Source organism: Bombus huntii, chromosome 6 (assembly GCF_024542735.1).
Source record: "Bombus huntii isolate Logan2020A chromosome 6, iyBomHunt1.1, whole genome shotgun sequence".
In the NCBI taxonomy this organism is placed as follows: domain Eukaryota; kingdom Metazoa; phylum Arthropoda; class Insecta; order Hymenoptera; family Apidae; genus Bombus; species Bombus huntii.
Window position 1 is genome coordinate 16,169,316 of NC_066243.1, and position 25,824 is coordinate 16,195,139.

The following is a 25,824-nucleotide window of genomic DNA, read 5'->3' on the forward strand; positions in this document are numbered from 1 at the left end:
GATGAAAACTATTGTTACCTAATTACATTATATTTTAATGAATCAATCTGTTAAAAATTGTCTGATGATGTAAGCAGTAACTGTGTAGCTTGTATATGACCCATCATTCCCCCCATTCTCGTAAAGGAGGTAGGTGAATAGGTGAGCAGTATCTGTGTGAAAGGAAGAACTTGTTGCTGAAAGCAAGGACTTCAGAGGGTCGAACTGTGTAGTGTGCATATTTCTGTATATGTACGATAATTCGTACGATAGTATTGTAAAAGAGGGGATGTCTTGCGTTCCACGAACATACTAAACTCTACTTTCTTATATCCGAAGAGGAGGCAAGTCGTCAAGGTAGAGTCAGTGATTACGCGGCGTGTCCACAGATCTTTCTATATTGGTTTGACGTATTCATTATTTACAATTTTACTTTACTGAGGTAATAATTAATATTTTTAAAATTACAGTTTACCTTTATGTACCTTTATCTCGTTTTTAATTTGATAAAAGTATTTATTTTTTATATTTTAATATTAGTTCGGAACATATACTTTATACAATTTTTATATCTTGATCTATAATATAAGGTAAAAGAAAATGTTGTTATATATTTTGTACACATAATACATTGCAGAATAAACATTTTATGTAATTATTAATATTATAAACTAAATATAAAAAAAGTTCTTCTCGTGTGTTCATTATGCTTAAATTTCATATACGAAAATGATATTTTTAAGGATATTTCTTATTTTTATATTTCATTTATGTATGTAAAAAATAATAATACAGAATCGAATTTTCTTTATCCGTATTTCTATTGTGTAAATTAATGTAATGTTAATGTAATGTGTTGGAAGCGTCTGATTCTATACAGTACCGTTAAATTCAACAGTTGAATTCTGAATATTTACTATCTTTACCCAGTGATTAACAAAACTAATACCTTTTTATTCGTTTTAGAATAAATTTTTTGCTTTTTTTCATATTTTATAAAGTATCTTTTAGATATGGTAAATGAAATATTTATTCTGAGTCAAATATGTTCAATTTAATAAAAGCAGATGAAACAAATTAATTATTTTCAATTTTATGTTAATTGAATTAATATTTACAATTTGATGCTAATTATATATATATATATATATCTCATTGTAATTGTATCATTGTAGTAATTTATCGTATATTTTAATGACCTTGAACTCAGTTCGATACAGTTGAATGCCCGAAACACTGTGTATGTACTTCGCCTAGCATTACAAACTATCAACATGTACATATATATATTTACTACTTTCGTTTGCATAAATCTAGTTTATGAAATATATAAAATGAAAATACTTAAATTGAATACAGATATTATTACGTGATTGTAGAAAAAGATCATAATTACGCATAATGGTTCAGTTTGACAAATTTTTTAACACAATTAATAACTTACAGATTTAAGCATAATAATTTTTATAGAGTTATTGTAAGATGTTTAAGAAAACATATACTGTATTATTTTTATAATGATTTTTTAATAGCAGCATGGCCAAAGATTGGAGAACTATTTTCGTAACCGGAGGAGCTGGTTACATAGGAAGTCACTGTATTGTCGAACTTTTGGAGAGTGGATATGATGTGGTTGCAATAGATAATTTTGCTAATAGTGTTACTGAAAGTAGCGGTGAATCCGCAGCTCTTAAAAGAGTGGAACAAATTACAGGGAAGAAAGTTACATTTTACAATTGCGATCTCATCGATCGTGACAAACTTGAAACAGTTTTTAAAAAGGTACAAAATATAACGTAAGAAAAGAATTACCTTAAATATTTTTATAATATTTTTAAAATCATGTTATATCTTAAATTTTAGCACAAAATAGATTGTGTAATTCATTTTGCGGCAATAAAGGCGGTTGGTGAATCAATGCAAATTCCACTTCATTATTATCGGAATAATATTATCGGTGCCATCAATTTGTTAGAGGTAAAATGTAATTGAGTAAGTCTTTATGTGCGTAATGTTCTTCACATTATAAAAAAGGAATAAACTTAATCTTTTTACAAGGTAATGAAAGCTGCTGGGTGTTTCCAATTAGTGTTTAGCAGTTCTTGTACCGTGTACGGAGAACCAAACGTCCTTCCAATTACGGAAGAACACCCAACGGGAAATATTACAAATGTATATGGTAGAACAAAATACTTTATTGAAGAAATGCTTAAAGATATATCGAGAGCTGAAAAGGTGCATTTTAAATAATTCGAAAATATCAGAAAAATTAATCTATTTAAAATTTTACTAGCAATCAAAATTTTGAGCAAAATATATATAAAATTTTGATTTTTATTTAACAGAATTGGAATATCATTTCTCTAAGATACTTTAACCCAGTAGGTGCTCATCAAAGTGGTTTGATTGGAGAAGATCCTACAAAGTCATTTACAAATTTAATGCCTTATATAGCACAAGTAGCTTTAAGACATAAACCTGAACTCATCATTTTTGGTGGTGATTATCCTACAAAAGATGGTACAGGTACAAATAAATATTTTATTTTCTCTTATGCAACATTAAAGGCATATATTGTTTAAAGTAAAAAATTTCGAAAATATATATTTTATAGGTATACGTGATTATATTCACGTTATGGATTTAGCTGCTGGTCATGTAGCAGCTTTAAATGCTTTACACAAGCGACATTTGAGGCTAAAAATTTATAATTTAGGTACTGGTAAAGGTGTATCTGTACTTGAATTGATTAAAATTTTTGAGAATGTCACAGGAACAACAGTGCCATATGTTATAAAAGACAGAAGAGAGGGTGATATTGTTTCTATGTATGCCAATACAGATTTAGCAGAAAAAGAATTAGAATGGAGGACTAAATTTAATGTCGAACGGATGTGTAAGTGAAATAACATTTCCACTATATTTTCATATTAAATAAGATTTCTTTCTAAGTATTTTTTGATATAGGTGAGGATTTCTGGAGGTGGCAAACAATGAATCCACATGGTTATCGTAATTCAGTAAAAAATGGTATTAGCGAGCATGTAAATGGCACTTTATAATACTGTTACTTCATTGTTATTAAAGCATGACTAATTTATGATAATAAAATAAGTGCAATAAAGAAAACAATAGTATTGAAATATTTTTTCTTTTCTAATTTAATACTAATTAATCAATTTATTTACAGCTGTGTTAGTGTTGTTTTGAGTTTCTTTTGTTTCTTCTATCATTGTATATAACGATAAGTGTTGAAACTTCAATACTTCAAGACCCCAACTTGTCCATTTAGGAAGTAAGTATCTAGCAAATATTTCTAAACACTTTGGTTCATTTGGAAGATATTCTCTCATAACTTCTATAATTTAAAATAATATTTTTATCTACCTTCATTAATTTTTTCAACATAAATTGTTATTGACATATAATTTTTACCTGTAAGTGGTGGTTTATGGGAATGTACAGCACTTGGTACACTTATTAGTAGTTTACCACTAGGAATGTTTATTTCATTTCCATTTACTACAGATCCCAGAACTAGTAATTCATAAGGTTGCTTACCAGGAGCAGAATTAAAATTACATATTGTATTTCCTCCTTGAGTAATCTAAAATATAAGTGGAGTGAAGCGTAATTTATAATATAACTGACACTTTTAATAATTTGTAAAATTTGGCTACATTATATACTTACTTTAACCCAATACCATTTTGCTCTGTATGTAACTCCCCATGATGGAAATATGTCATTAAAGATGCTATGTAGATGACTTGGAGCATTAGTGCACCATATTGCTACAAGCCCATTTGAACATAATAATTTGCCAATTGGTATCTTAGTCAACTCTTCATTGTACATCATTTTATAGCTGTTTAACAAAGAAAAATATAAGACATAATTTGCACATTATATAAAATATTGTTTTTGCAGCAAATTGCTATTAAGAATTAAAATATTTTTACTTATAAAAAATACAATTGATTAATGTAACAAAAATAAAATCTATCATCAGTACTATTCAACATGAGTTTCTTTTTATGATGATAAGTTGCATCTAAAATCTTATTTACCCATATGCTCACAAAATTGAGAACAAGAAAAACTTATACTATTATCAAAGTACTTGTTCTCATTAAATTGTTCAGAGAGCTTTCTTTTATAATGGCTTATATTGAACCATACAAGATCACCTAGCTTCTGAATATTTGTTTTTTTTCCTTCTTATAGACTTGTTCCACCAAGGAGGATCCAACAATATAAAATCATATTGGTTGTTTAGGCCCAGCTTGTTTGCAATGTCTCTTACATCATAGCAATAAAATTTACATTTTTGAGGGAAAACATATCTCTTCTCCTTTAATTCTGACGTAATAGCTATATCCATATCATTGCACCCATAAAAATTTTCCTCTTCATTGCAAAATGTATCCTGATAAAATTTTTGTGATGCCAACCGTGCTGCTTCATTATTATCAGATAATATATTAGTAGAAATTAATCCCTCTGTTTTTACAATTGAAATTATTTTGCTAAATGTTTTCTTGATATAATTTATCTACAAAATAGATTATTATAATGACTATAACTATTTTGTTTAATGATTAAACTACTAAACTCCTTGTTTTTTTATTACATACTTCTTTTAAATCTGCGTCTGGCAAAAGTTTTGATCGCTTTCTTTTTCTACTTTTACTTTGTAATGAAATTCCTTCTTGTTGTTCAGATTGAGTTGTTTGATTTTGTCGTAAGTATTGAGAATTTATTTCAAATAAAATTTCATCAAAAATTAGTTTACACGGTGTGTTATTATTTTTTACGTTTGTATAAATATTATTAAGAAATTTTAAATGAGATATTATCCATCCTTCTTCAGTAGAAAAAATTAAACTCATAATTGATATAAATGCACCACACTACGCATTAAACATAACTATATATCTTCAATTTATTGGTTCTAATTTTCTTATTTTCTTACGTATAAGCAGCAACCATTCAATGTATGTATTTCGATTCTATGTCTTATGTACTTTATGTTTAAACAAACTTCATGGTACTATCGTACCATGGATGTTGAAATACAAAAATGTCTACATAGGTTAGATTAGATTACATGATTACTCTATCTGCTTATTTTAATGCTTTGAAATCTTTTATCAATTTTAATTATATAATTAAGTGAGAAATATATGAATGTGTCATTTACCACATCGAGAACTATCATAATACATAAGAAATATATATAATATATAATATATAATAAGAATTGAATGAAGGATATTTAGAAAGAAAGATGAGAATTGCTGTAGAAGGTTGTGCACACGGCGAATTGGATATTATTTACGAGACTATCCAAGAAATAGAAAAAGTTAGTGGGAAAAAAATAGATTTACTTATTTGTTGTGGAGATTTCCAAGCAACAAGAAATTTGAGTGATTTAAAATGTATGGCAATATCTGATAAATATAAAGACATGCGTACCTTTTATAAGTGAGTTGCCAACCCAATATGTTATTAAAATTGAAATGGTTAGATAAATTGAATTATCTTTTTATCTGTCATGTTATTTAAGAAGCCCTTAAGAACCTTACAAATTTTATAGATATTATTCTGGTGAGAAAGTTGCTCCTGTGTTAACAATATTTATTGGGGGAAATCATGAAGCTTCCAATTATCTTCAAGAACTACCATATGGTGGTTGGGTGGCTCCTAATATTTATTATTTAGGATATGCCAGTGTAATAACAATAGGTGGTATTAGAATTGCAGGATTATCAGGTATATATAAAAGTCAACATTGGATGCAGGGACATCATGAAAAACCACCATATACTGAAAATACGATAAGAAGTGTATATCATATCAGAAATTTAGAGATATTTAGATTAAAACAGGTAATACATTGATAATACCTACTTTTTCATATTTTGGACATAGATTTTATAAAAGTAACATAAGAACAACTTTTTCATTAATCATATTATTTTTTATTTTGTTATTTATTATTGTTCTATGTTCATTATTATTCATTTTGTTTATGATTTGTATCATTTACAGCTTACTGGTAATATTGATATTTTCTTGTCACATGATTGGCCATCAGGCATAACTAAATATGGAAATGAAAATGTTTTATTAAAAGAAAAACCTTTTTTCAAGTAAGATAATAAAAGCCACTTATGTAAAATATATCAATTTTTGAATATATGAGTGTTTGCAATATATTATTGTTTTATTGTAGAAATGATATCAAGAATAATGTGCTTGGTAGTCCACCAAGTATGGAACTTTTAGAACATCATTATCCAAGGTATTGGTTTTCTGCTCACTTACACTGTAAATTTGCAGCTCTTGTTACTGAAAAAGGAGGAACAAGAGTAACTAAATTTCTAGCTCTAGATAAATGTCTCCCAAAAAGAAAATTTCTTCAAGTACTTGAAATTAAACATAATTCAGATTTACCACTGAAATTACATTATGACTTAGAATGGTTAACAATATTATATTTAACAAATCATTTATTAAGTGTAAAAAGTGGAATTCACTATATGCCTGGACAATATGGTAATACTAGATGGGTATTTACACCAACTGTAGAAGAGAAAGCAATGGTTTTAAAAAAATTTAACTGTAATTTAGAAATTCCATTGAATTTTACACAAACTGTAAAATCATATAATCCTGATTGTACAGGTGTGTCAGTGGTATCACCACAATTGATACTAAATAGTCAAACAACCCAATTTTGTGATACTTTGGGTATTGACGATCCATCTGTTTTACTACTATTAATACAAAAGTAAGTAATACAAAAGAACTCTGAAGGCTTTACTATAGTATCTGGACTGCAATTATTCGGCTGGAATGATACTTTTTAAGGTTGTTGAAGCCGAAAATGGGGATCGTTTTTCGCGAAAGCGAAGCATAGAAAATTGTGCTCAGCTTTTTTTGTGTGACGAATTCGTGGTTTTTAACGTGACCTTTTTTAAAATTTATTTCTCTGTATACATTTGAATCGTGAGTATTGAATTAGGTCTGGATTATTATTTATTTTCTGGTCGTCGTAAGGCAACAGATTAGACGGATTTTTATAATTAAGATCTTTGTCGGTCAAATATAATAAGCATGAATCTTTAAAGCTGTTCATTTCCGCGATAAATGATCCTCATTTTCGGCTTTAGCGATTTGAAATATCTACTGAAAGATACATTCAGCCAAAAATTTTACAACCCAGATTCTGTAGTAAATCCGAATTGAAATCAAACGAATCATTAATAATGAAAACATATATCTAGCTCCCACGAAATTTCTATTTCCTTTGATGAAGATAATGTTTTAAGTTCTACATTTGATGGAAGATTAGCTAGTGACTCATTTAATCGGACATCGCCATTAAATTTATCTCCAAAAAGCAATAGTGAAGAGCAAGAATCAGAAATAAGTAGTAGTAAGGATACAACAAATGAAAGTCTTAACAATTTATCATCAGCAGTAAATCATGATTGTACAGGTGATGGTGAGTGATGTATTACTATTTAATTATAATGTCTTCACCATTCTTTATGTAGTAAGACACATTATTTATTTTGCAGGTGATAATCATTTCATACAGATTGAACCAAATTGTAAGAAATTTAAACGTCGAAATTATTCTATATACTCGAATACACTTTAACTGGAAATTAAGGTATTTTATAGTTAAATTTGGAATATTTTAATTTCATGAGACACAGTGTTGTATAGGAAAATTTTAATAAATTATGTAATAAAAATGGGTACATGATTATGTATTTTATTTTTTGTAAAAAATCGTGTTTTTACTTGTGTAAAAATAATATATATTAATTATATTAATTTTGTTATTTAATAAATATACATTAATTCACTGTTTGTATTTTTTTTTACCTTTTTTATATTATTTTAATAATATAAGATATGTACTTACTTTTATATATATATATATACATACATACATACATACACATAGGTACATATGTATGTACTATTAAGTGTGTATTACATGTCACGAGTGTTTAGGTTAGAAAACTGTGTACTTCCGAACGAAGTGACATCAATAGCATAATAAAACAAACCTCGAAATAAAATTACTTTTGTCCCAATTATTAGAAAATAACGTTTTGACATCAATGATACTAACTATTTTTAGTAACTTAAAGTAAAATTATTTAATTATTATTAATACAAAATGGATAAGTTAACAATTATTTCGGGAACATTATTTTTTGCTGCCGATATATTTGCAATTGTCAGTCTGGCTATGCCTGATTGGATTATTACTGATGTTGGTGGTGAGTGATTAGAAATTATATTTTTCTTTTATTTATTTCTTAGTAATTACATGGTTTTAATGGTATAATGTAATAAATTTTATTATTTATATAATGTAATATATATGTATTTAAGTATAAGTTCTTTTCACAAACTAAAATTTTTTTAGGAGATACAAGATTAGGACTAATGTGGTCATGTATGACTTTATATAATAGACCTCCAGTTTGTTACAGTTCAAATTTGGAACCAGAATGGTTTATGGCTCTTATTTGTATTTTTGTTGGTTGCATTTTAATAACAGCCACTATAATATTATTAGCTACTTCTCATTGGGATCGTAATGTTATTTCCTATGCAAGATGGGTAGGATTTACAGCTAGTAAGTGCAATTAATAATGTTAATTACCTTTTAAAAATGAATTTTTTACATAAAAAATATAAGATTTTATTTTAGTGGTGCTGTTTTGCTTAGCAGCTGTTATATTTCCAATGGGTTTTCACATTGATGAGATTGGTGGACAACCATATCAGTTACCAAATTCACATCAAGTTGGCATTTCTTATATACTTTTTGTTTTAGCTTTGTGGATAACAGTAATTTCAGAATTATTTGCTGGTAAAGTTTGTCTCCCACATTTTTAGCATATATCATTTCCTCAATATATTTTTTATATCTGTATGATATTGTTCGTAGCTATTGCATATTCTGTAGGATTTAAAGCTACATGATATATTATGAGATGCAACAAAACTGTTAAATATTAAGGGTCTTATTTATAATTAGAATAAAGATAGAATATAAATAATTAGAAAAAATATTTGTTATTATATAACTAGAATGAAAAGATCTGTTATTATATACAATCAAATATTATATATAACTGAAATATTATATAACTGAGAACTATTAGAAATAAGTAATTAATAGTAAGTTTATTAATTAATAAGTATTAAACAATCTTTTGTACTCTTTATTTATTAAAATATATTATATGGTTGTAATTTTTTCACGAATTTTAAATGTCACAGTGCTATGATAAAAAAAAGTAATTATAATATGTGTAATCAAGTGTCAATATTTGAAATAAAAAATATCTTTTAGTAAATGATAATCAAGTTTTGATAACATATATACATATTTTTATTAATTTTTATAAATCTTAAATATACATTTTAATATATATATATATATATATATATATATATATATATATATATATATATATATATATATATATATTTTTACATCTTCATAGGAAGTATTATTTTACTAAAAGTATTTCTTATCTACATTATGTGAGAAATAGAATTTAAATAAGATGTTTTACAATGGGAATTTTGTTGCTTTATCAACAGATTATATTCATATATGAATATCAATATATTTATAAACTAGAAAGAATTAAAAAAGACTTGCGAAGAATGATGTGAAACAGGAGAGTAAAACCGTACACACACTAGCCCAAAGCAAAACAAAACATTTAACACATTACCTACATAAAATCAATTAAGTATACAGTAATTTTTATACTTTTAACATATTTCGTTGATAAGTATCTTGAAATTGTTAGAGTATTTTTATAATAACGATACGAATACAACCAAATTTGTAGTCATTAAATTAATTCATTCACTAAACTTATTACAAAAAATAGAAAATGTATTCTGTTACATGTATTAACATGTATAAAATGGCAATACATGAATATATTTGTATTTCTTTTTTTTTGTTTTGTTTTGTTTTTTTTTTTTTTTTTAAAGAATTGTAATTAAAGACACAAGTTTGACACATACAAGGTAGTTTTGTACACAAATTTCATGTTTATACAATCTTCTTCACTGATAACGTTAGTATTCCATCTTACCAATTATTTTGTTTTGTTCAAAATCTCTATTTTTTACTTTTTCCAAATATTTATTTTAATAATATGGCATAAAGAAATATTATCACGAAATACATATGTATTTTGAATGGGTATTCAATTATCTTTTTTTTAAATTATAAAATAGCTATCAAACTAATATATGCTAAAAATAATTGGCAGGTTGGAATATTATAAGGGCGCAGGAAGGTTATATACAAAAATAACTTAAGGCATAAGATGTATCTTTCTTCAGACATATATAAAATTTGCATTTCATAGAAATTTTGTCATTAAAGTAGAAAAACCTTTCTCTATTTTTGCCTTCTTTTCTACAAGATTATTATGTATATCCTTTTCTTATACATTGTATATTCATAATCAGAGTATGAAGGATATGTACAAGAGATCATGACATTTAATATTTTGATAAAATGTAATGTGTAAGCGCTTATTAACTTTAATAGAACTATGAATGCCAAAATCAAAACTCTTCTTTAACTTCAACTTCAACTATTATTTATTTCGCGTACCAAGAAAACTATGCATAAAACTTGTAACAACATTCTTAGTACAAATGTTTCATGGAAGTACAGCATATTGAAAAGAAATACTTTTCTATTTTTTTATGATATTGGTTAATAAACATTCTCTGTACTTAGATACAAATATCAACAAGAACCACAAACCTGTAAAATCTATTCTTTCAAGTTGCCTCTTTAGGCTCAGAATATAGATTTATTTATATTCATAATTAATGCTTTTTGCTTTAACGTGCTTTACCACTATTTGACTGGTTATTCCCAATAGTGTCACATCGTCGATAATATAATAAATATGGAACTCTTGGAGGTGTAGGTTTTAATACATTACTTTCAGAAACACCTTTTAATGAACTATCATCATACCTGACCCATCCACCATATCCCACGTGAAAAGCATCTGTAACATAATGACCTTTTGTTGCCTCTTTGCCATCATGGTAAGTAACAGCAAACAGTTTATAATGCTTTTGCTTAGGATTTAGTTTCTTTATAGCATTTGGCGAGAGGAATTCTGTAACAGATGAATTTGATAATTTAATTGATTTAAATTTTATAAATTTAATGAAAAGAATTAATAAATTGTCTACTAACTGCTATCCAACTTTAAATCAATTGGAAATTCCACACTTTTCACAATTTTTGAGCAACCATCGAGTTTATAGTCAAACCATTTTAGATGTAATATAAGAATTACAGGTAATTCTTCTAAAGTAACTTGCTTCCAAGCTTCTATCTGTTGTTTTGTTTTGCTGCATGTCATCCCTTCCAACTGATCTTTCCCAACAAGAATTTCGAGAGCACCTTTCACGGATTCTGCTTTCTAAAAGTAAAACATTGTATTAATATATTATTGTATTGCAATATTATATTGGATTTCTTTATGAGTATTAGTACTTCAATATCAAGTTGTAACGTAAAAAAGGGTTGGACATTGTCTGTCGGCTGTTCTCCTGCTCGTGATACTCTAGATCTCAATTGCCCACGAAATATATCGGATAATGGTGTTCTTCCAAATTCGGTACACCGTGTAATAGATCCTTTATTCTTTGGACCCATAACCTACAATCCAAATCTTGGTATTAATACCTTTCTTCGATAATTAATTGTTAAATTATTTAGTTGAAATATGTTGTATTTTACCTTCCATTCTTCTTCTCCATTGTTATAAGTTATATTATTTTCAATATTATTTGTTACGTTTTGATCGTTATTTACTAGTTTTATAAGCTGGAATAAAGAAATAATATTATCCATATTATGCTATCAAAATTCACATTAAGACGAATGTTAATTAAGATCATACATACTTCAAGCATTTCGTCATTGATACCATTCAGAAGGCACGAGAGAAATTCTTCTGCGTCTTCTTGTCGCCCTTCCACAGAAAATACGCCCGCAGCTGACGTATTTTTTAACATTGTATATACGTAAAATGGTTCAAAGGCCACTCCACTTTGTATATCTACTATTGAATCTTCCCCTCGTTTATTTGCTCGATCTTTCCTGGCTAGTCGAGCACCATCTGATAAAGGTGTAAACTCATGTACAAATTTGATCCTGCATAAAAAATAATTAAACATTTTAGGGAACATTATCGAAATGACATAATATGCGCTAAATTTAATGTACAGAAATATTACATTTACATTAGATATCCTAATAAATTTCATTTTCACTTACATATTATCAATAAGTGGAGTGGAAGACATTTTATTGGAACTTTTAGAATGTGGTAGTGCCATTAAAAGATTGTAAAAAGGTGGACAAGCAAGCAAAGCTTGTAATATACTATTAATATAACAATAATTACTACGGTTTGTCAATCCTCTAGGTAATAAACTCACAGTTTGCTTATCCATCTGATAACTTAATAAGAATTCTAGAAGAAGAAATTAAAGATATATTAGATGTATTTAGATCAGAAAATATTTAAAATAAATAAATTTGAGCAATATTTACCACCCATACGAAAGGCAATAGGATCATTATAATGATTCTGTAATGATTCTGCTTGAGAATTTTTACTTTCATTTCGTATATTAGATGAAATATTTTCATTTGTAAATAGTATTGTACTGCTAGGTTGATCTTTCTCCGTTGAAACTTGTGATGTTATATTATTCTCTGTGATTGGCAGAGGATTAATACGCGCTGTTGGTTTGTAATTTGACAGATTCTGTTGTGCTTCTGCACTTCCTTTTTTTAAAATACTAGCCCAAGATATGCTAGATGAAGCTGGGGATGGTGTAGCAGGTACAATTATTGGAGTATTTGCTGCATTAGAAGAGTTGCTTGGGGTTTTAATAATAATTTCATCTTGCCCATTTTTCCTAGAAATATCTTCCTTATGTGCTTCATTTTCAATTTTACAAATTGGTTTTGATAATGTTTTAACAACAGTAGTTTTAATACTAGAAACAGTTTCATTCTTATATTCTTTATCAGTTTCTCCATTTTGTTTCACTTCAATACTGCTATTAATATTCACGCATGGTACATCATTTTTTTCTGCTCCATTGCATTTTTCATTTACAGTAGATACAATGTTATGCTCTATTTTAACATTAACGGGTGGTACTTTCCCATTTGTGTTTGAATTTTTCCTATTGGCAGTATTTTCATCTACATTATCGGTACATTGTTCTACCTTACTGTTATTTACAGTTATAACTGTAGTGACTATATTGGTCTGTGAAGAATTATCCTCTTCAGTTACTTGATGAAAAGGTTGCTTAACTGGTGTGTAAAGATTCTGTACTCGTTTCTCATGAGACTTTGTAGCTTGTACTTTAGTACATTCTTGGGTAGGTTGAGAAAGCGTAGGTGGTGCTTGTCGAACACATCTTATATTTCCTGAAGGATGATGATATGGAGGATATCCATAAGCAGGTTGCGTATGAGGATGTGTATTTGTATGTGTATGAATATTTGGCTGATATATAGCTAGTGGAGGATAATGAACATGACCAGAGAATTGTTGCTGTTGTGTTTGATCTGGATACATAACAACAAAAGATAATGGTGGATGGAATTGGCCCTGCTCTCCCATATATCCTGATTGCATTTCATTTGTAGGATTTATTCCACGATTGAAATTATCTCTTCTTATTCCTCTTCCTCGATTGTTCCTTCTATTACTTTCCCTGTTACAACTAACATCATGAATTTCATTTCCAAGATTATATCCAGGATGAGAATAAGTCATAGCAGGCATAAATGGCTGTATATGAGCATCTGTTGGAACAGGATAAATTGGTCCCTGCCAATCACTACACATTATTTGTTGTGTATACGAGGGTTGTGGTGGCATTGCTAAATGAATGACAAAGTTCAATATAATACACAAATAAATATAAGATATATACAATCTGAATAAATAAGTAAATAAAAGAATTACCATTATGATACCATTGATTATGAACTTGTGCAATTTCTGTTATAGAAGCATTGACGTCATTACCAGATTCAACTGTGTCCCATGGCAATTTCAAGGTGTCATTAGCGACATTGGATTTTAAAATACCTATTAAATGATTCTTATCATTGTCATTTAAATCATGTAAATCTAAGAATTGGAAATCAAGCTGAAATAAAATAAGATATTGATTAAAACTTAATATCTTAATATCACAAGAAATAATATTGAAATAAAATGTATTAAAATAATCTATGTAATATTGTTTATGGCGAAGCATTGCATATCATATAATTTATTTATATTACACAAAAACGAATTACGTATAATATTCAGAAATAATTTCAGGTCAATCAATAATCAGTTACTAAAATTAGTTCACACACACAATTATTTTGTTCTCTTTGTTAATTAAACAATTATTAATATACATTAATTTCAAGGAATTTACAAAATATTACAAAAATACATGTATATATGTATAAAGGAATGATAATCAATTTAAACTAATATAACTTAATATAACAGTAATATAATATTGTATAATAATAAATATACCTTTCCTACAATTATACGATATCGCAACATTCTATTATGTAAATGATATATTTCTTTAGTTACAATTTTGTGATCAATAATAGTTTCAATTTTATCTTCTAACCATAAACCTAACCTCAAATCCCATAACAATAAAAAAATCATTGAGAATAACATTAATTCTATGTTTTAAGTAATCAAAATTTTTATTAATAAATATCATACCTCATTTCGAATATCCATCCTTAAATCCATATAGCGTATAAAACATTAAAAATAATACCAGCAGAGAAACATGAGGCTTCAATGATTTGTGTCGGCAGCAAAAAGGATCGACGCTGATATTAGTAATTTTGTTTTCTATTTGTATGGAAATTATATAAAAAGTGTATTCAATTACAAAAACACAGTATTTGTATTATTTCTATGCAACAATAAAATGAGGAAGGCGAATGATAAACTATTAACAAATTACACAGTATGAATGATCATATTTCGGCAGTTATATGGCTAAAATGGCCCAAGCACGTTGCTTCACTATTATTTCTTTTGTTCACAAGATTGGTGTCGCCACTCGTCACTATCATTACTAGTGTTTTGCAGGAATATCTACCGAAACAGACTTTCCCGCTTTCTTGTTCCCTCCCTTTTTATATTGGTCAACGTGAGAAATCAAGACATCTAGTTACCTTGGAAATTTGCATTATTTTATAAATTTCACTTTATTTCAGTTTGTTCTGTTTCTATAAAGTCTAGAACTATGTATGTCATACCTGTAAGATTGTATTGAAATGTGTTTTAATTTTCTAACTATTTTTTTTGTACAAAATATAAGTTGAACATATCTCAAGATGTAATTTATTTTCTTCAAGCATATGCAATGTTAAACAAATGTTTGGTAAGTGAGAAAATTATTTAGTGTAACTTTTGCTCGTTCAGAACAGTTAACTTTATCCTAGTAGTACGAAAGAAGATTAATATTCTTAGATCTTTAAATTAAAAGCAAAGCAGGAAGTAAAAAGATTCCCCTTTGTTAAGTTCCAAATTTGAATTCAAATTCAAATTTACAAATTCAGTTACTAAAGATTCTTGCCTGAACTTGTTATTAACGACTTTGGAGATAAAATCATTTATTCAGTTAGAACGTGACAAAATTAAAAAAAATTGAGAGCATAGTATCTTCTATTCAAAATGACCATTTTATATAATCAATAATTTATTCATTCAGTTTGTATAAAAGTGAGTACAAATGCATATGTACATACTATCATTGGTGAGGCACAGAACATTTTCCATTACGAACATAATTTAATTGTTAATGAACATTATTTTAAATATGTTTTCTACTCGTCAATTTAATTATGATCACGTTACAACTATTTGATTACTGACTAATTATTGGTTATATGATGCTTATTTGACCAGGTTAAATTAGCGCGCGCCTATATGGGAAAAACGAGCGTTTCTATTGGCCCAGAATATTGTAAAGTCAAATCGGGCGTCCCTATTGGTGGAAAATATTGTAAAGTTTAATCGAGCATTCTCATTGGCGTAGAAGATTGTGAAGTCCTCACCACTGTTAATTAAAGGAGATGCGTGGCGCGGGGTGACATTCAACTGTTAAAATTTATGGAGCGAAAACTCGCGCGACATCTCGTCTATATCAACACTTTCATTTAGATTTTATTATTTATATTTAATTATCTCAAATTGTTTGGTTAATCATCACATAGCTTTCAGAATAAATTAATCACACATATATATTATTCATATATAATAATAATTTATATATTGTTAAAAGTTTATCACTTCTTCGTCTTGCTCCTGTTTCCTGAAAACGACCTTGTAAGTGTAATGTAAATGTAAATGTAAGTAATTTTGTAATCTATACTTCATTTAATCCTATTCGTTGTATTTAAATTTGTCATTTTTGAATCGAATATTGTCATTAAAATTTCAATAGAAATCAATAGAGATTAATCTTCCACTAGATCAAATTTTCCAAATAATCAATATTACTCTTAAGAGCGAATTATAATATTCCATGTCTCGTTACAGTTTTCTTCCATGGGATTGCATGATTCCTCCTTGATGACAGTCTTCACGATTACTGATTATTAGTGAATGACTACTGATTAGTGATTACGATTATTCAGTGAATGACTACGTTCCTGGCATCTTATAGTGAGTCGTATGCATTTTTGTTCCTCTGGTTATTCAGTCATGTCGTAGGACGAAAGGTCCGAATCGACACGGGTGACTGGTTGTATTACGTAGAATTTTTCGCGAGCGCAGTGATCGCAGGTATTTATTATACGCGTGAGTAGCAACGTCTCCCTTTCCTATGTATTATTTATTAGTTCAGGATAAGTTTTCTTGCACATCGCTTTTGTTTTTTTAATTACACGATACTAATAAATTTTATATTAGTAATATTAATAATGATGCCACCTGATACAAACGATGTTATATTAACCATTAATTTGATCGAAGATATGTTCACTATAATTACTTTCAAAATCGAAATATACTAAAAATATATATTTACGGAGAATTGGAATGATTCGATTAAATATTTCGTAGTGACGAAATCGTATACTCCCCGACTTTGTTGCATTAAAAATTGCAATTATTGCATATTTAATAATAGTAAGTCATTTTTTATCTCACATTCTTTTCTTTGATGCCACTATTTCAAAGGATTTAATTATTTGCCTTTCATTTTTGAATTAGAGTATTTTGAATAATTTAAAATATACATATAGAGATATTAAAGTTCAAACCTGCCGTACAGAAATGTATTGAATTTTATGTGCAAGAAAAAATTTCGCGACAGGCAAATTTTGGAATCAAAGCAAAAAGTTTTGTACATTGCTTTCGTGTTTTCGAAAATGTGCTTTGACGAAGAAATTGCCTGAGGTTGTTTGCATTAATATTTAACTTTGAGTCAATTATTAAATCAATTTCTTATTCATTGTCAATTTGTCCTTTTTGTAATGGAATTTCAATAATTCACAAAAGTCAGTTATTTGATTGAATTATCATATCGCGTTCATCTTATTCGTGCTCTTCTCTATAAGTAAATTCAATATTGGTATTTTGGTAATTTATTAAATTAATAATGTAGAGCATACAGTGATAGTAATTGAGATAAAACTCGAGAATAGAAAATGAAGAAAGATTAGCCCGTTAAATGCAAAATAGACGAGTTAATTCTTTTTTTTAGTTAGGATTTTCAGGTTTAACCATTTCCGTGTTTATTGCCAGGACCTCACTCACGTGCCCAGGTGCTACTTGAGCGAGGAAAAGGCAATGAGTACGATGACTATTGATTTCATAACAATTTCTAAGCGACTGACGATGCGTTAGTGTATCGTGCGCGACGTACTTTCTACATAGTGTGTTTGGGTAGGCTGTGGAATTGCGTCGTTTTAGTGCTTATTTCATTTGCTATAAATTTAAGCAGTAAAAAATATAAATCATTTTGATCACAACCGGCGAAAACAGATTTCCTATGAAATACGGCGAATCGTAGATATCGGTATTAGTAATTTTATTGTTAAATTATAATAAATGGTACTAAATTTCGTACCATCTGTAATTTTCCTGAAAAATAGATACACTCTTTGAATTACGAATATTTGCAGTTAAAATCGAGGATTAGTTTTATTGTGTTGTACGCAATGGTCGCTAGCCCTCGTAAGTCGATTTCAGGTAAATGGTACGTAAATTAGAGTGTGCAAGTAGCGTGCTGAACTCGGGTGTCGGAGGCGTCTCGGGACGTCCTCTCTAGCGTAGGTCCTTGCGCCCGGGTGGTATGCGAGAGAATCGTGGAGTGAATGTGTTGGTGTTCCTGTATTGCCATTTTTAAATATAGGGCTAGGTAGGATAGATAGCATACTTTCTGGCGTGTCTGTTGCGTATAATAAGTAGGTAGGCCCGGGCAGGTTGGCACAGTTTCTGGTCGGGTAGGCGCGTTTTCGCGTGACCAACCTGTTTCAGGGAATCTAATTTGAAAAATCGACAGTAAACCTAGAACTAGTGGGGAATGCCACTCGTTTATGGTTTTGCCTATCGGTATTTTGAATTGCGCGGTCGTGGTCGCGAGTGGGTCTCGATACGCACGTTTATGTATCGCTCGAGCACGCATATGCGAATGGGCAACGACCACTGTTGCGATCGTTGGTCAGTCCACGTGCGCTTGGATCAGCTTTCGCGATTTATATTTTTATTTCACCTTTGTAAGTTATTTTTTGGTTTGCGATTTAGAAAGTTTCGAGCCTAGAATGTAAGTTTCAGCGGGTATCGCGCCCGAACAAGAGGCTATGAGCCGAAGAGGCCCGGCAAACTGCCATTGAAGAGGGCAACTACTAATGGCTTTCCATCCTCTGGCTCACCCAGAGCATGGAAAGTCATTCGTTACTACTTTATCACTGTGCTTGCTTTTAGTATTTGTAGTACAATAGCAACGGTTGTAATTTATCCGTTAGCCGACATACGTGTCGGTCTCTCGTCACGTTGGGCAAATCGCCGTTGTTACGTCGGGCGACCGTCTACCTAGACCAGGCCATATACCGCGGGCCAGCCGGACATCAGATGTCCGCTCATCCTTATGACGTATCCTCAATAGCCTTAAGTACCCGTCATAAATCCCAGTAATTTGCTTGCTAAGGTCCTTCAGACCGAACAAATATCTTTTTCTAAATCACTTTCTGAAGACTATTGTCTACCACGGCTTGACAAGGGAATGTTAGGTTTTCCCACGTACGATACTTCCTAATAGCAACTTTCTATCGCGGGCGGCTAAGACCCTTCCTAATCCACCAACCTCCGTTTAATATATAAAATGGTCATAAAACGAATTTGGACTATGGGGCCATATAACCAAAATAGAGGTAATGCAATCTAAAATACTCAGAACAATAGCAAACGCGCCATGGTACGTTAGAAACAAGGACATTCGGAAAGACCTGGGAATACCAACGGTCAAGGTGGAGATTAACAGATGTGCAAGAAGGTACAGAGAAAGAATAGCAACGCACCCGAACCGACTGGCAACGGAAACGGTCGGCGCATCATAAAAAGAAGATCAACAAGGAAACAGCCAACAGATCTCACAAAGGACATAACCTAACAAACAAACATTCACCACACTAAAGAAATAAATCAATTAAATTCGATTGCATACTGCTCTCACTTTCCTGACCAAAAACGTCATGAACAAATCCGATGGTCCCCATCGCTAGCTTTCTAACTAGCGATACTGACGAACATTTGTAATTTATTGCTGTATTACTTAAGACTGTCATGGTTTATATATGACTTTATTTCGTCATTTCATATGGGCATATACATTTCAAGAAAAATCAGAGATGATATGTAAATAAGTTTGAAACATATGATATACAAATTTACTACTTATATGCAAAGTAACGATAATCAAGTTAATAATATTTTATGGAGTAATAATTTAGTTGAAATATATATCGTGAAGATTTTCATTATTTTAGAATATCAACAGTGAGCGTTCGTTATTATAGTTATCATTTTTTTGTCCATAGTATTTTCGATCAATTAATCACGAAATGACTTTACAAAATGTTTGAACTTGCTGTGCACAGATTAACGTTCATTCGCGAGCATCGTTTATTTTCAAGAATTTTGTATAGAAAACGTTGTACGAGTGTAATTCGACGTAAATTCGACTTTCGGCAATTTATTCAAAAATTATATAACGAAATAGGAATTATACAAGCAAGGCCATGGTTGAGAATAATTGCAACTGTACATATACAGTCGTTGAAATGAAAAAAAACGAAAATGATAGAATTGACGTCAATCTTTAATGCAAAGAGCAACAGTTATATTCATCCTACGAAATGATAGTGTAAATGTATTACTAAATAGTTCGATAAAGAAATCATGATTTTAATCAATTCTTTTTTCGTCTTGATATTCAAAATAAATTTTCCATTTTTGATAGCTTTCAAATCCAAATTGAAATTAAAAGACTGTGGCTTATTTCCATAATTTATTCGCTTTTTATGTCTAATGTCACATTTTTTCTATTATATGTACTAATGCAATAAATAAGTTTGTCGTAGATCTATTAACACAGTTATTACGTAAATGGTACTTGAAATTATGAGTATCACATCAAAGATTCAAGAATGAATCAATGGAACTTGGAATATGTCCCTGTCTAATCAAGCATACACATTGACGTCGCTCGTTGATTGCTGTTATATTTACATATGTCTCATAAGCAAAGGCACAAGGGCGTCTCTGTGCAACGTTCTCTTTCTATTTCTATTCCGTTTTTTCACTTTGCTCGCGTATTCTATCTTTATATCTCTATGGTAGTCAGCGGCAAAATCTCTAATTTTTTTACACGATCGGTATTTCAGAATATGGCGCACAAAGCATCGACGAGAAAGTCTATCCTGTATTTGAGCATGCTCGCCTGTGACCCGACGAAAAAACCTTCGAATATTCGTCGGTATTACAGAACATGCGACGCGACATCCCGTAAGATGCCAGCTTCATTTTTATCGCTTTGGACGATTGAGTCGAATTGTTTAGGATCAGTGGTATAATGTCACGCCTATCCCGTACTTAGTTAGCGATTGTAGTTGATTAATTAGATAACGTCTATACTTTGTCAATAATTATACAGAAATTGAAGAGTATCGTAACACCGTTTACCGACTGCTTTAGTTTTGAAAAGTCTGCAGTCAGGCAACCCAGTTTGCGTAGGTGTCCGTACGATGGCTATAGTTTCGAGTGGCGCCAGTTTTTAATTGAATATATATATATAGCATAAGACGTGACAGTATAGTATTTGTGAGCCATAGCTTATGATCCTAAAAGGACCTAAAGCATAGAGCCTCGATTGAAGAAATTTGTTTTGATCGAATCATCTTTTTAAGTATCGTTTAATTTATAATTTACATTAAGGATTCCAAAGATAAAGGATTCCTTTATCTTTCCGTGCATTTTTCGTTAGTTTCAAAAATGGACCTTCCTCTAAAGGTTTTATTCTATTCGCAACATTCTTGTTACTTATTTTTTCGATACTTTGAAACGACGTCTAACCCGATAAGATTTTCTCGGCACGAATCGTTCGCAAACCCGATTGGTCATATCTTTGTTTATGGCCTGTTATGGTGAAATACTTTTACGCGTCATCTACACTGTCTGTATTATGGACCATTAATACCATACGACGTAATCGTTGTTTGTATCCTGTCGCCAAAAGGTGCAACTGAAAATAGCAACATTTCTTCATTGCGTGATTATGTCATTAGCTCGCGGCACGCGCTAAAGATTGCGTTATGAAATAACACGGTCACGAAAGAATGGTTTACCTTAAAAATGGTATATGCAAATGTGTACGCATTTCCGTGTAGTAACTTTTACGTCAAGTCTCGCACCCCTTGGTTTACGTTTGATCCTTCGATTCTGCGATTATTTCCTCTTTTTCTTTGCCATCTTGGTATACTTTTGAAGGTAAACTATATCAAGCAGCCAGGTGTACTTTATTGTTCACTATCCTCGATGGTACAAGCTGAAAGAAAGTTGCCAGTTTTACGGGTGAAACGCGTTTAAGGCTGCGTTGAATGACAAATAAATATGCTAATGGCTATTCCGGGAACTTCAAATGCCGCGCATCTTAGCTTTTGCACCGCATCGAAAGAAGAAAGTTAAGTTAAGTTGCTCGGTACCTTCGCGGCCTGTTTGGAAGGAAGTGCCACGAACGGCCAAAACGAAGGGAGGCGGCTAGAACGAAGAGAGACAAGTTGGAGGGAGCGAGCGTGCAAGATGGAACGAGAGTTCTCTTAAATAATAGAAAATTCAGAGGAAGTTGATAAGCCAGGGCGCGTTCAAACTTTTCACTCGCCGCCTTCCATTTCTTATTATAATGAATACATATCGGCTTAGTCGAAGCTGGAAAGCTACGACTATAAGAACCCTTTTCCACTTTTTGCGGCCTGTGCTCCTTGCCTCGTGCTCTAATACCACTGATTTAAACACGTCCGTGTATCCTAAGATAAATAACGTTGCTGTTCTTTTTTTTTTTTTTTTTTTTTTTTTTTTTTGGAAGATTCGCAGAACAAAGCTAGTTGTTGTATCGGAAGATTAATTTGTTCAGTTTCGCCGTCAGAACAGTCCTTGACGGGTTCAATTGGAAATGTCAGTGGCAGATTGCGTTTGTCGAACCACATGTTGCCAGCCGACATGCCACGAAATCCTGTTCACATGCACGCATACGACGAATAAATCGGCGAATATTTTGGCTATTACTATTACGGTAGCTGGCGTGTCTTGGCGCGCGACGGCTGTACGTTCGTCGACCAGGGCGCACGCTTTGCCATTTTCATTCAGGATCGATCGTGCGATTTTCCAGTAAACTTTCTCTTATAAAATATTCGTTTCGACGATACCATCCGTAAATGGCTTTACAATTACGCGTCCGAAACTGCGGTGGCAACGTTGCCGCGAAATTCCAAGCCGAATATTTATGGACGTTAAACGAAAACAAACTTATAAATTTGCCGAATCTATCAGGAGGTAGAGAAAATTGAACGAAATAGAAGATGTATTTCTCGAGGATGAAAATCGTAGGGAAAATTTCCGACTAACCGTAAAGCCTAACGGGGTTGCTTTATTAAGAGCGGGGGAGGCGATACAATCCACAGAGACAAATGGCCTCGGCAACGTTAAATCATCATGAAAAAGTTTGCGATTTAATAAGCAATTTCATGGAAATTCCGTGATCGTTAGCGTAACGACTTTCTCAATAAAAATTTCAGGATATTCTCGGTTCTCGCGCTTGACAGAGGATACGGGAAACGCATTCGAGATCGTTACGTTTTTAATACAACTCCTGAAACGATCGAAGCGTTCGTTATTCTTGCTTCTTTACCTCGTTACGATATATTCCTACGTCGTCGTGGATTCGATGGACGTTTCAAAGATGATAGAAGCCGGATAAAATATTCGCCAACGAGGAGGGTGAATGTAAGTCGGTTGACAGGGATCGTCTTAAGCGAAAGGACACGTCTTTGAGGTGAGATGCTCGTTGATCCTTTGTGATTCCACTTTTTATCCCGTCGAATCGATCATCCGCCGTGTTGCTCGGCTATCGGACACGTTAGCACGGCTGTGTCTATGAGAATTCGTTCGATGTGTATCGTTGTCATCGTAGACGAGATCCGAATACCATCGAGTACGTACTTATATCGCTCGAACCGGGGATAAAATAACTTTTGGCTCGGCGATATATTCTTGGATTTATTTCGACTATCGTTTTTCTTATTGTTATGTATCGTTTGCATCGCGTTCAACATTTTGGCAAACCTTCGTCGTGCTTTGCTCTTTGAACCATAGTGTTTAATCACGATTTCGTCGATTGCAAGAAAAATCGTCGAACGTGGTTATCCGCGAGCCGTGATCGCTTTCGAGAATATTTATTCGCGTCACGGAGACTCGCGATACGACAGTGCTTTGAAAAGCTCAGAAAACGCTATACACCTGTAAGTATGTATTATACGCGGGTAGTGTGCACGCGCTGGTGTGTGTACGCAGGGAGCAAGAGGGAAAGAGTGGAGCGTATGGTCGAATGGGTGGATATGCGGAGGACAGCGGTGCGCCTCTTTGCGCAACCCCGAAAGCAATATATCGATGTTTAGCAACCAATAAACGGATCCCTCAAAGAGGGCTTTTACCGTAAAGCGCTGGTGCTTCGACGTCTCGTTCCTTCCATAGATGCGCGCTCGCACACGCTCGTTTTCCGCTCTACGTACACGCCGGTGAACGTGTGCGAGTGTACGTTAACGGTGGCAACCGAAGCACGCCGCTTTTATGGCTCAAAGTAAACGCATTTATAGAGCCGTTTTGCCACCACCGCATCGGCGTAACCTCGCCAGCGACCATTTAACGCCGCTTTTATGATAATGTTATCAATAGCCTGACCCTCCTTCTTTTTCGCCATCAGTTGCCTTTATTTATCGATTATTTACGACTCTTGTCTATCATTCACCTGCTTCGCGGAGATCGTTGTTTACGATGGCATATTTTGCACAGGAACGTACTCTTTTTCCTAGAGAAAAGTCACCGAAATGATATAAACGATATCGATAACACGATTCACGATGCTCTTTTCCAAAGTAATTTCAGTGTCGTTGATAAACGGTTAAGCAGCGTTATCTTTACGCGAAACATATTTTTGAACGCGTTGTATAGATATTATCCTTCGAAGATAGATATCGAGTTTAAAACGACTCAAGCAGCTCGATTACTAATTTATCTTGCATCGAAGCAAAAGCTTTCAACGAGCGCGTACGTAATTTTAACGGGATTTTACTCGAGACACGTCGTCCACCACATTCGCGTTTTTATTCCTGGGTAATAAAATTTTCGTATACCGGTCGAAGCAGGCAACGATACCGTAGCTTGGGGAGAGAAAAAACATCGAGTAGCTTCGGTTGACGGGGACTAGGGATCTTCAAGGCGTTGCTATATCGTCGCTGGCATCACGGTGTCACTCGCAGCTTCTTCATAATTCTCTCGTGAAGTAGCGGCATAGTTACGACGGGCGAGGCAAAAGGGATTCCAAGTGGAAGTCGCAGTCTCAGCTTCTTGACACAGTCCCCGTGAAAATCTTACGCAATACGTACGCTTCGGCGTGGAATTATCGAACAGAAAGGTATCTAGCGAGGTACGTTGGTGTTCGTATTGGCGTATTTCTTGGACGATCTACGTCAGTAAATATCATAACCAAACGAACCGCCATAAAATTCGATGCTGCGAGTTCTAACCCGGCGATATAACGGATCATTGGTAACACGGCACCCCTGATGTACTGGTTCTTCCATAGTGACGGGCGTGTACGTGCGTCAGACATACACGTAGAAAGGCTGTGGTAAACACGTAGACGAAAGATCGGGAACTTGGGAAAAGCGAGTAAAAAGGCGGACTATTGTAGGAATCAGCTTCCTGGGGAGACAACGGCAAGAAAGAAGAAAGACGGTTCGGGTGAAAGAATCGAGTAGTCGAGTAGAGCGGTAAGGGGATGGGAAAAGAGGCGGCAGCGCCGGGGGGATGATGGTAACGAGAAAAAGAAGCGGAACGAAGGAAAATGGGGGTTTTCTGCTAAAGTACCGAGAGAGCTGACTGCTGACCAGTGGGCAGCGGT

The 25,824-nt window shown here is 32.0% G+C and overlaps 5 protein-coding genes across 15 annotated transcripts; 3 read left to right on the plus strand and 2 right to left on the minus strand.

Annotated features, from left to right (window-relative positions):
* The first annotated feature begins 57 nt into the window (after window positions 1–57).
* Window positions 58–3,122, plus strand: LOC126866374 (UDP-glucose 4-epimerase-like). 7 transcript variants are annotated; one of them, XM_050619875.1, is made up of 7 exons: window positions 58–421; window positions 1,515–1,761; window positions 1,843–1,956; window positions 2,038–2,214; window positions 2,325–2,499; window positions 2,594–2,875; window positions 2,947–3,122. In XM_050619875.1, the coding sequence occupies exons 2-7, from the start codon at window positions 1,516–1,518 to the stop codon at window positions 3,039–3,041; spliced, it is 1,089 nt and encodes a 362-aa protein (XP_050475832.1). In that variant the 5' UTR covers window positions 58–421; window position 1,515; the 3' UTR covers window positions 3,042–3,122. The 7 variants fall into 7 exon arrangements, with proteins under 7 accessions (XP_050475832.1, XP_050475827.1, XP_050475825.1 ...); XM_050619870.1 differs by having other exon boundaries at window positions 62–421; window positions 1,512–1,761; window positions 2,325–2,505; XM_050619868.1 differs by having other exon boundaries at window positions 62–421; window positions 2,325–2,505.
* On the minus strand, window positions 3,117–4,884 carry LOC126866373 (N(6)-adenine-specific methyltransferase METTL4). The gene is made up of 5 exons (XM_050619867.1): window positions 4,617–4,884; window positions 4,170–4,534; window positions 3,673–3,847; window positions 3,415–3,586; window positions 3,117–3,337 (listed from the first exon to the last, which is right to left on the minus strand). The coding sequence occupies exons 1-5, from the start codon at window positions 4,869–4,871 to the stop codon at window positions 3,147–3,149; spliced, it is 1,158 nt and encodes a 385-aa protein (XP_050475824.1). The 5' UTR covers window positions 4,872–4,884; the 3' UTR covers window positions 3,117–3,146.
* A 379-nt stretch (window positions 4,885–5,263) lies between these two features.
* LOC126866363 (lariat debranching enzyme) lies at window positions 5,264–7,862 on the plus strand. 2 transcript variants are annotated; one of them, XM_050619847.1, is made up of 6 exons: window positions 5,264–5,466; window positions 5,579–5,870; window positions 6,034–6,134; window positions 6,218–6,775; window positions 7,272–7,492; window positions 7,569–7,862. In XM_050619847.1, exons 1-6 carry the CDS (start codon window positions 5,270–5,272, stop codon window positions 7,649–7,651), a joined length of 1,452 nt encoding a protein of 483 aa, XP_050475804.1. In that variant the 5' UTR covers window positions 5,264–5,269; the 3' UTR covers window positions 7,652–7,862. The 2 variants fall into 2 exon arrangements, with proteins under 2 accessions (XP_050475804.1, XP_050475805.1); XM_050619848.1 differs by having other exon boundaries at window positions 7,272–7,486.
* A 143-nt stretch (window positions 7,863–8,005) lies between these two features.
* Window positions 8,006–9,274, plus strand: LOC126866387 (uncharacterized protein C16orf52 homolog A). Of its 4 annotated transcripts, none has more exons than XM_050619904.1 (4): window positions 8,006–8,285; window positions 8,435–8,647; window positions 8,711–8,884; window positions 8,963–9,274. In XM_050619904.1, exons 1-4 carry the CDS (start codon window positions 8,183–8,185, stop codon window positions 8,995–8,997), a joined length of 525 nt encoding a protein of 174 aa, XP_050475861.1. In that variant the 5' UTR covers window positions 8,006–8,182; the 3' UTR covers window positions 8,998–9,274. The 4 variants fall into 4 exon arrangements, with proteins under 4 accessions (XP_050475861.1, XP_050475865.1, XP_050475862.1 ...); XM_050619908.1 differs by having other exon boundaries at window positions 8,744–8,884; XM_050619905.1 differs by having other exon boundaries at window positions 8,013–8,285; window positions 8,723–8,884.
* Window positions 9,275–9,978: 704 nt separating this feature from the next.
* Window positions 9,979–15,196, minus strand: LOC126866357 (ubiquitin carboxyl-terminal hydrolase 10-A). Its single transcript, XM_050619836.1, has 9 exons — window positions 14,853–15,196; window positions 14,073–14,259; window positions 12,635–13,987; window positions 12,356–12,554; window positions 11,983–12,232; window positions 11,816–11,902; window positions 11,570–11,734; window positions 11,267–11,495; window positions 9,979–11,186 (listed from the first exon to the last, which is right to left on the minus strand). Exons 1-9 carry the CDS (start codon window positions 14,880–14,882, stop codon window positions 10,900–10,902), a joined length of 2,787 nt encoding a protein of 928 aa, XP_050475793.1. The 5' UTR covers window positions 14,883–15,196; the 3' UTR covers window positions 9,979–10,899.
* Window positions 15,197–25,824: the final 10,628 nt, after the last annotated feature.

What these genes read in the sequence shown, in the direction of transcription:
- LOC126866373 (XM_050619867.1), bottom strand. Translation starts at nt 4,871, where the DNA reads ATGAGTTTAATTTTTTCTACTGAAGAAGGATGGATAATATCTCATTTA. An exon ending in CAGACGCAGATTTAAAAGAA is followed by an intron (nt 4,535 to 4,616) that starts GTATGTAATAAA and finishes TCTATTTTGTAG; the next exon opens with ATAAATTATATCAAGAAAAC. An exon ending in CCATAAACCACCACTTACAG is followed by an intron (nt 3,338 to 3,414) that starts GTAAAAATTATA and finishes TTTAAATTATAG; the next exon opens with AAGTTATGAGAGAATATCTT.
- LOC126866387 (XM_050619904.1), top strand. Translation starts at nt 8,183, where the DNA reads ATGGATAAGTTAACAATTATTTCGGGAACATTATTTTTTGCTGCCGAT. An exon ending in GATTATTACTGATGTTGGTG is followed by an intron (nt 8,286 to 8,434) that starts GTGAGTGATTAG and finishes AAATTTTTTTAG; the next exon opens with GAGATACAAGATTAGGACTA. An exon ending in AATTTCAGAATTATTTGCTG is followed by an intron (nt 8,885 to 8,962) that starts GTAAAGTTTGTC and finishes TATTGTTCGTAG; the next exon opens with CTATTGCATATTCTGTAGGA.
- LOC126866363 (XM_050619847.1), top strand. Translation starts at nt 5,270, where the DNA reads ATGAGAATTGCTGTAGAAGGTTGTGCACACGGCGAATTGGATATTATT. An exon ending in AGATATTTAGATTAAAACAG is followed by an intron (nt 5,871 to 6,033) that starts GTAATACATTGA and finishes TATCATTTACAG; the next exon opens with CTTACTGGTAATATTGATAT. An exon ending in AAAGAAAAACCTTTTTTCAA is followed by an intron (nt 6,135 to 6,217) that starts GTAAGATAATAA and finishes GTTTTATTGTAG; the next exon opens with AAATGATATCAAGAATAATG.
- LOC126866357 (XM_050619836.1), bottom strand. Translation starts at nt 14,882, where the DNA reads ATGGATTTAAGGATGGATATTCGAAATGAG. An exon ending in GGATGGATATTCGAAATGAG is followed by an intron (nt 14,260 to 14,852) that starts GTATGATATTTA and finishes ATTTTATTTCAG; the next exon opens with CTTGATTTCCAATTCTTAGA. An exon ending in TAATCAATGGTATCATAATG is followed by an intron (nt 13,988 to 14,072) that starts GTAATTCTTTTA and finishes TCATTCATTTAG; the next exon opens with CAATGCCACCACAACCCTCG.
- LOC126866374 (XM_050619870.1), top strand. Translation starts at nt 1,516, where the DNA reads ATGGCCAAAGATTGGAGAACTATTTTCGTAACCGGAGGAGCTGGTTAC. An exon ending in ATATATCGAGAGCTGAAAAG is followed by an intron (nt 2,215 to 2,324) that starts GTGCATTTTAAA and finishes TTTATTTAACAG; the next exon opens with AATTGGAATATCATTTCTCT. An exon ending in TCCTACAAAAGATGGTACAG is followed by an intron (nt 2,506 to 2,593) that starts GTACAAATAAAT and finishes TATATTTTATAG; the next exon opens with GTATACGTGATTATATTCAC.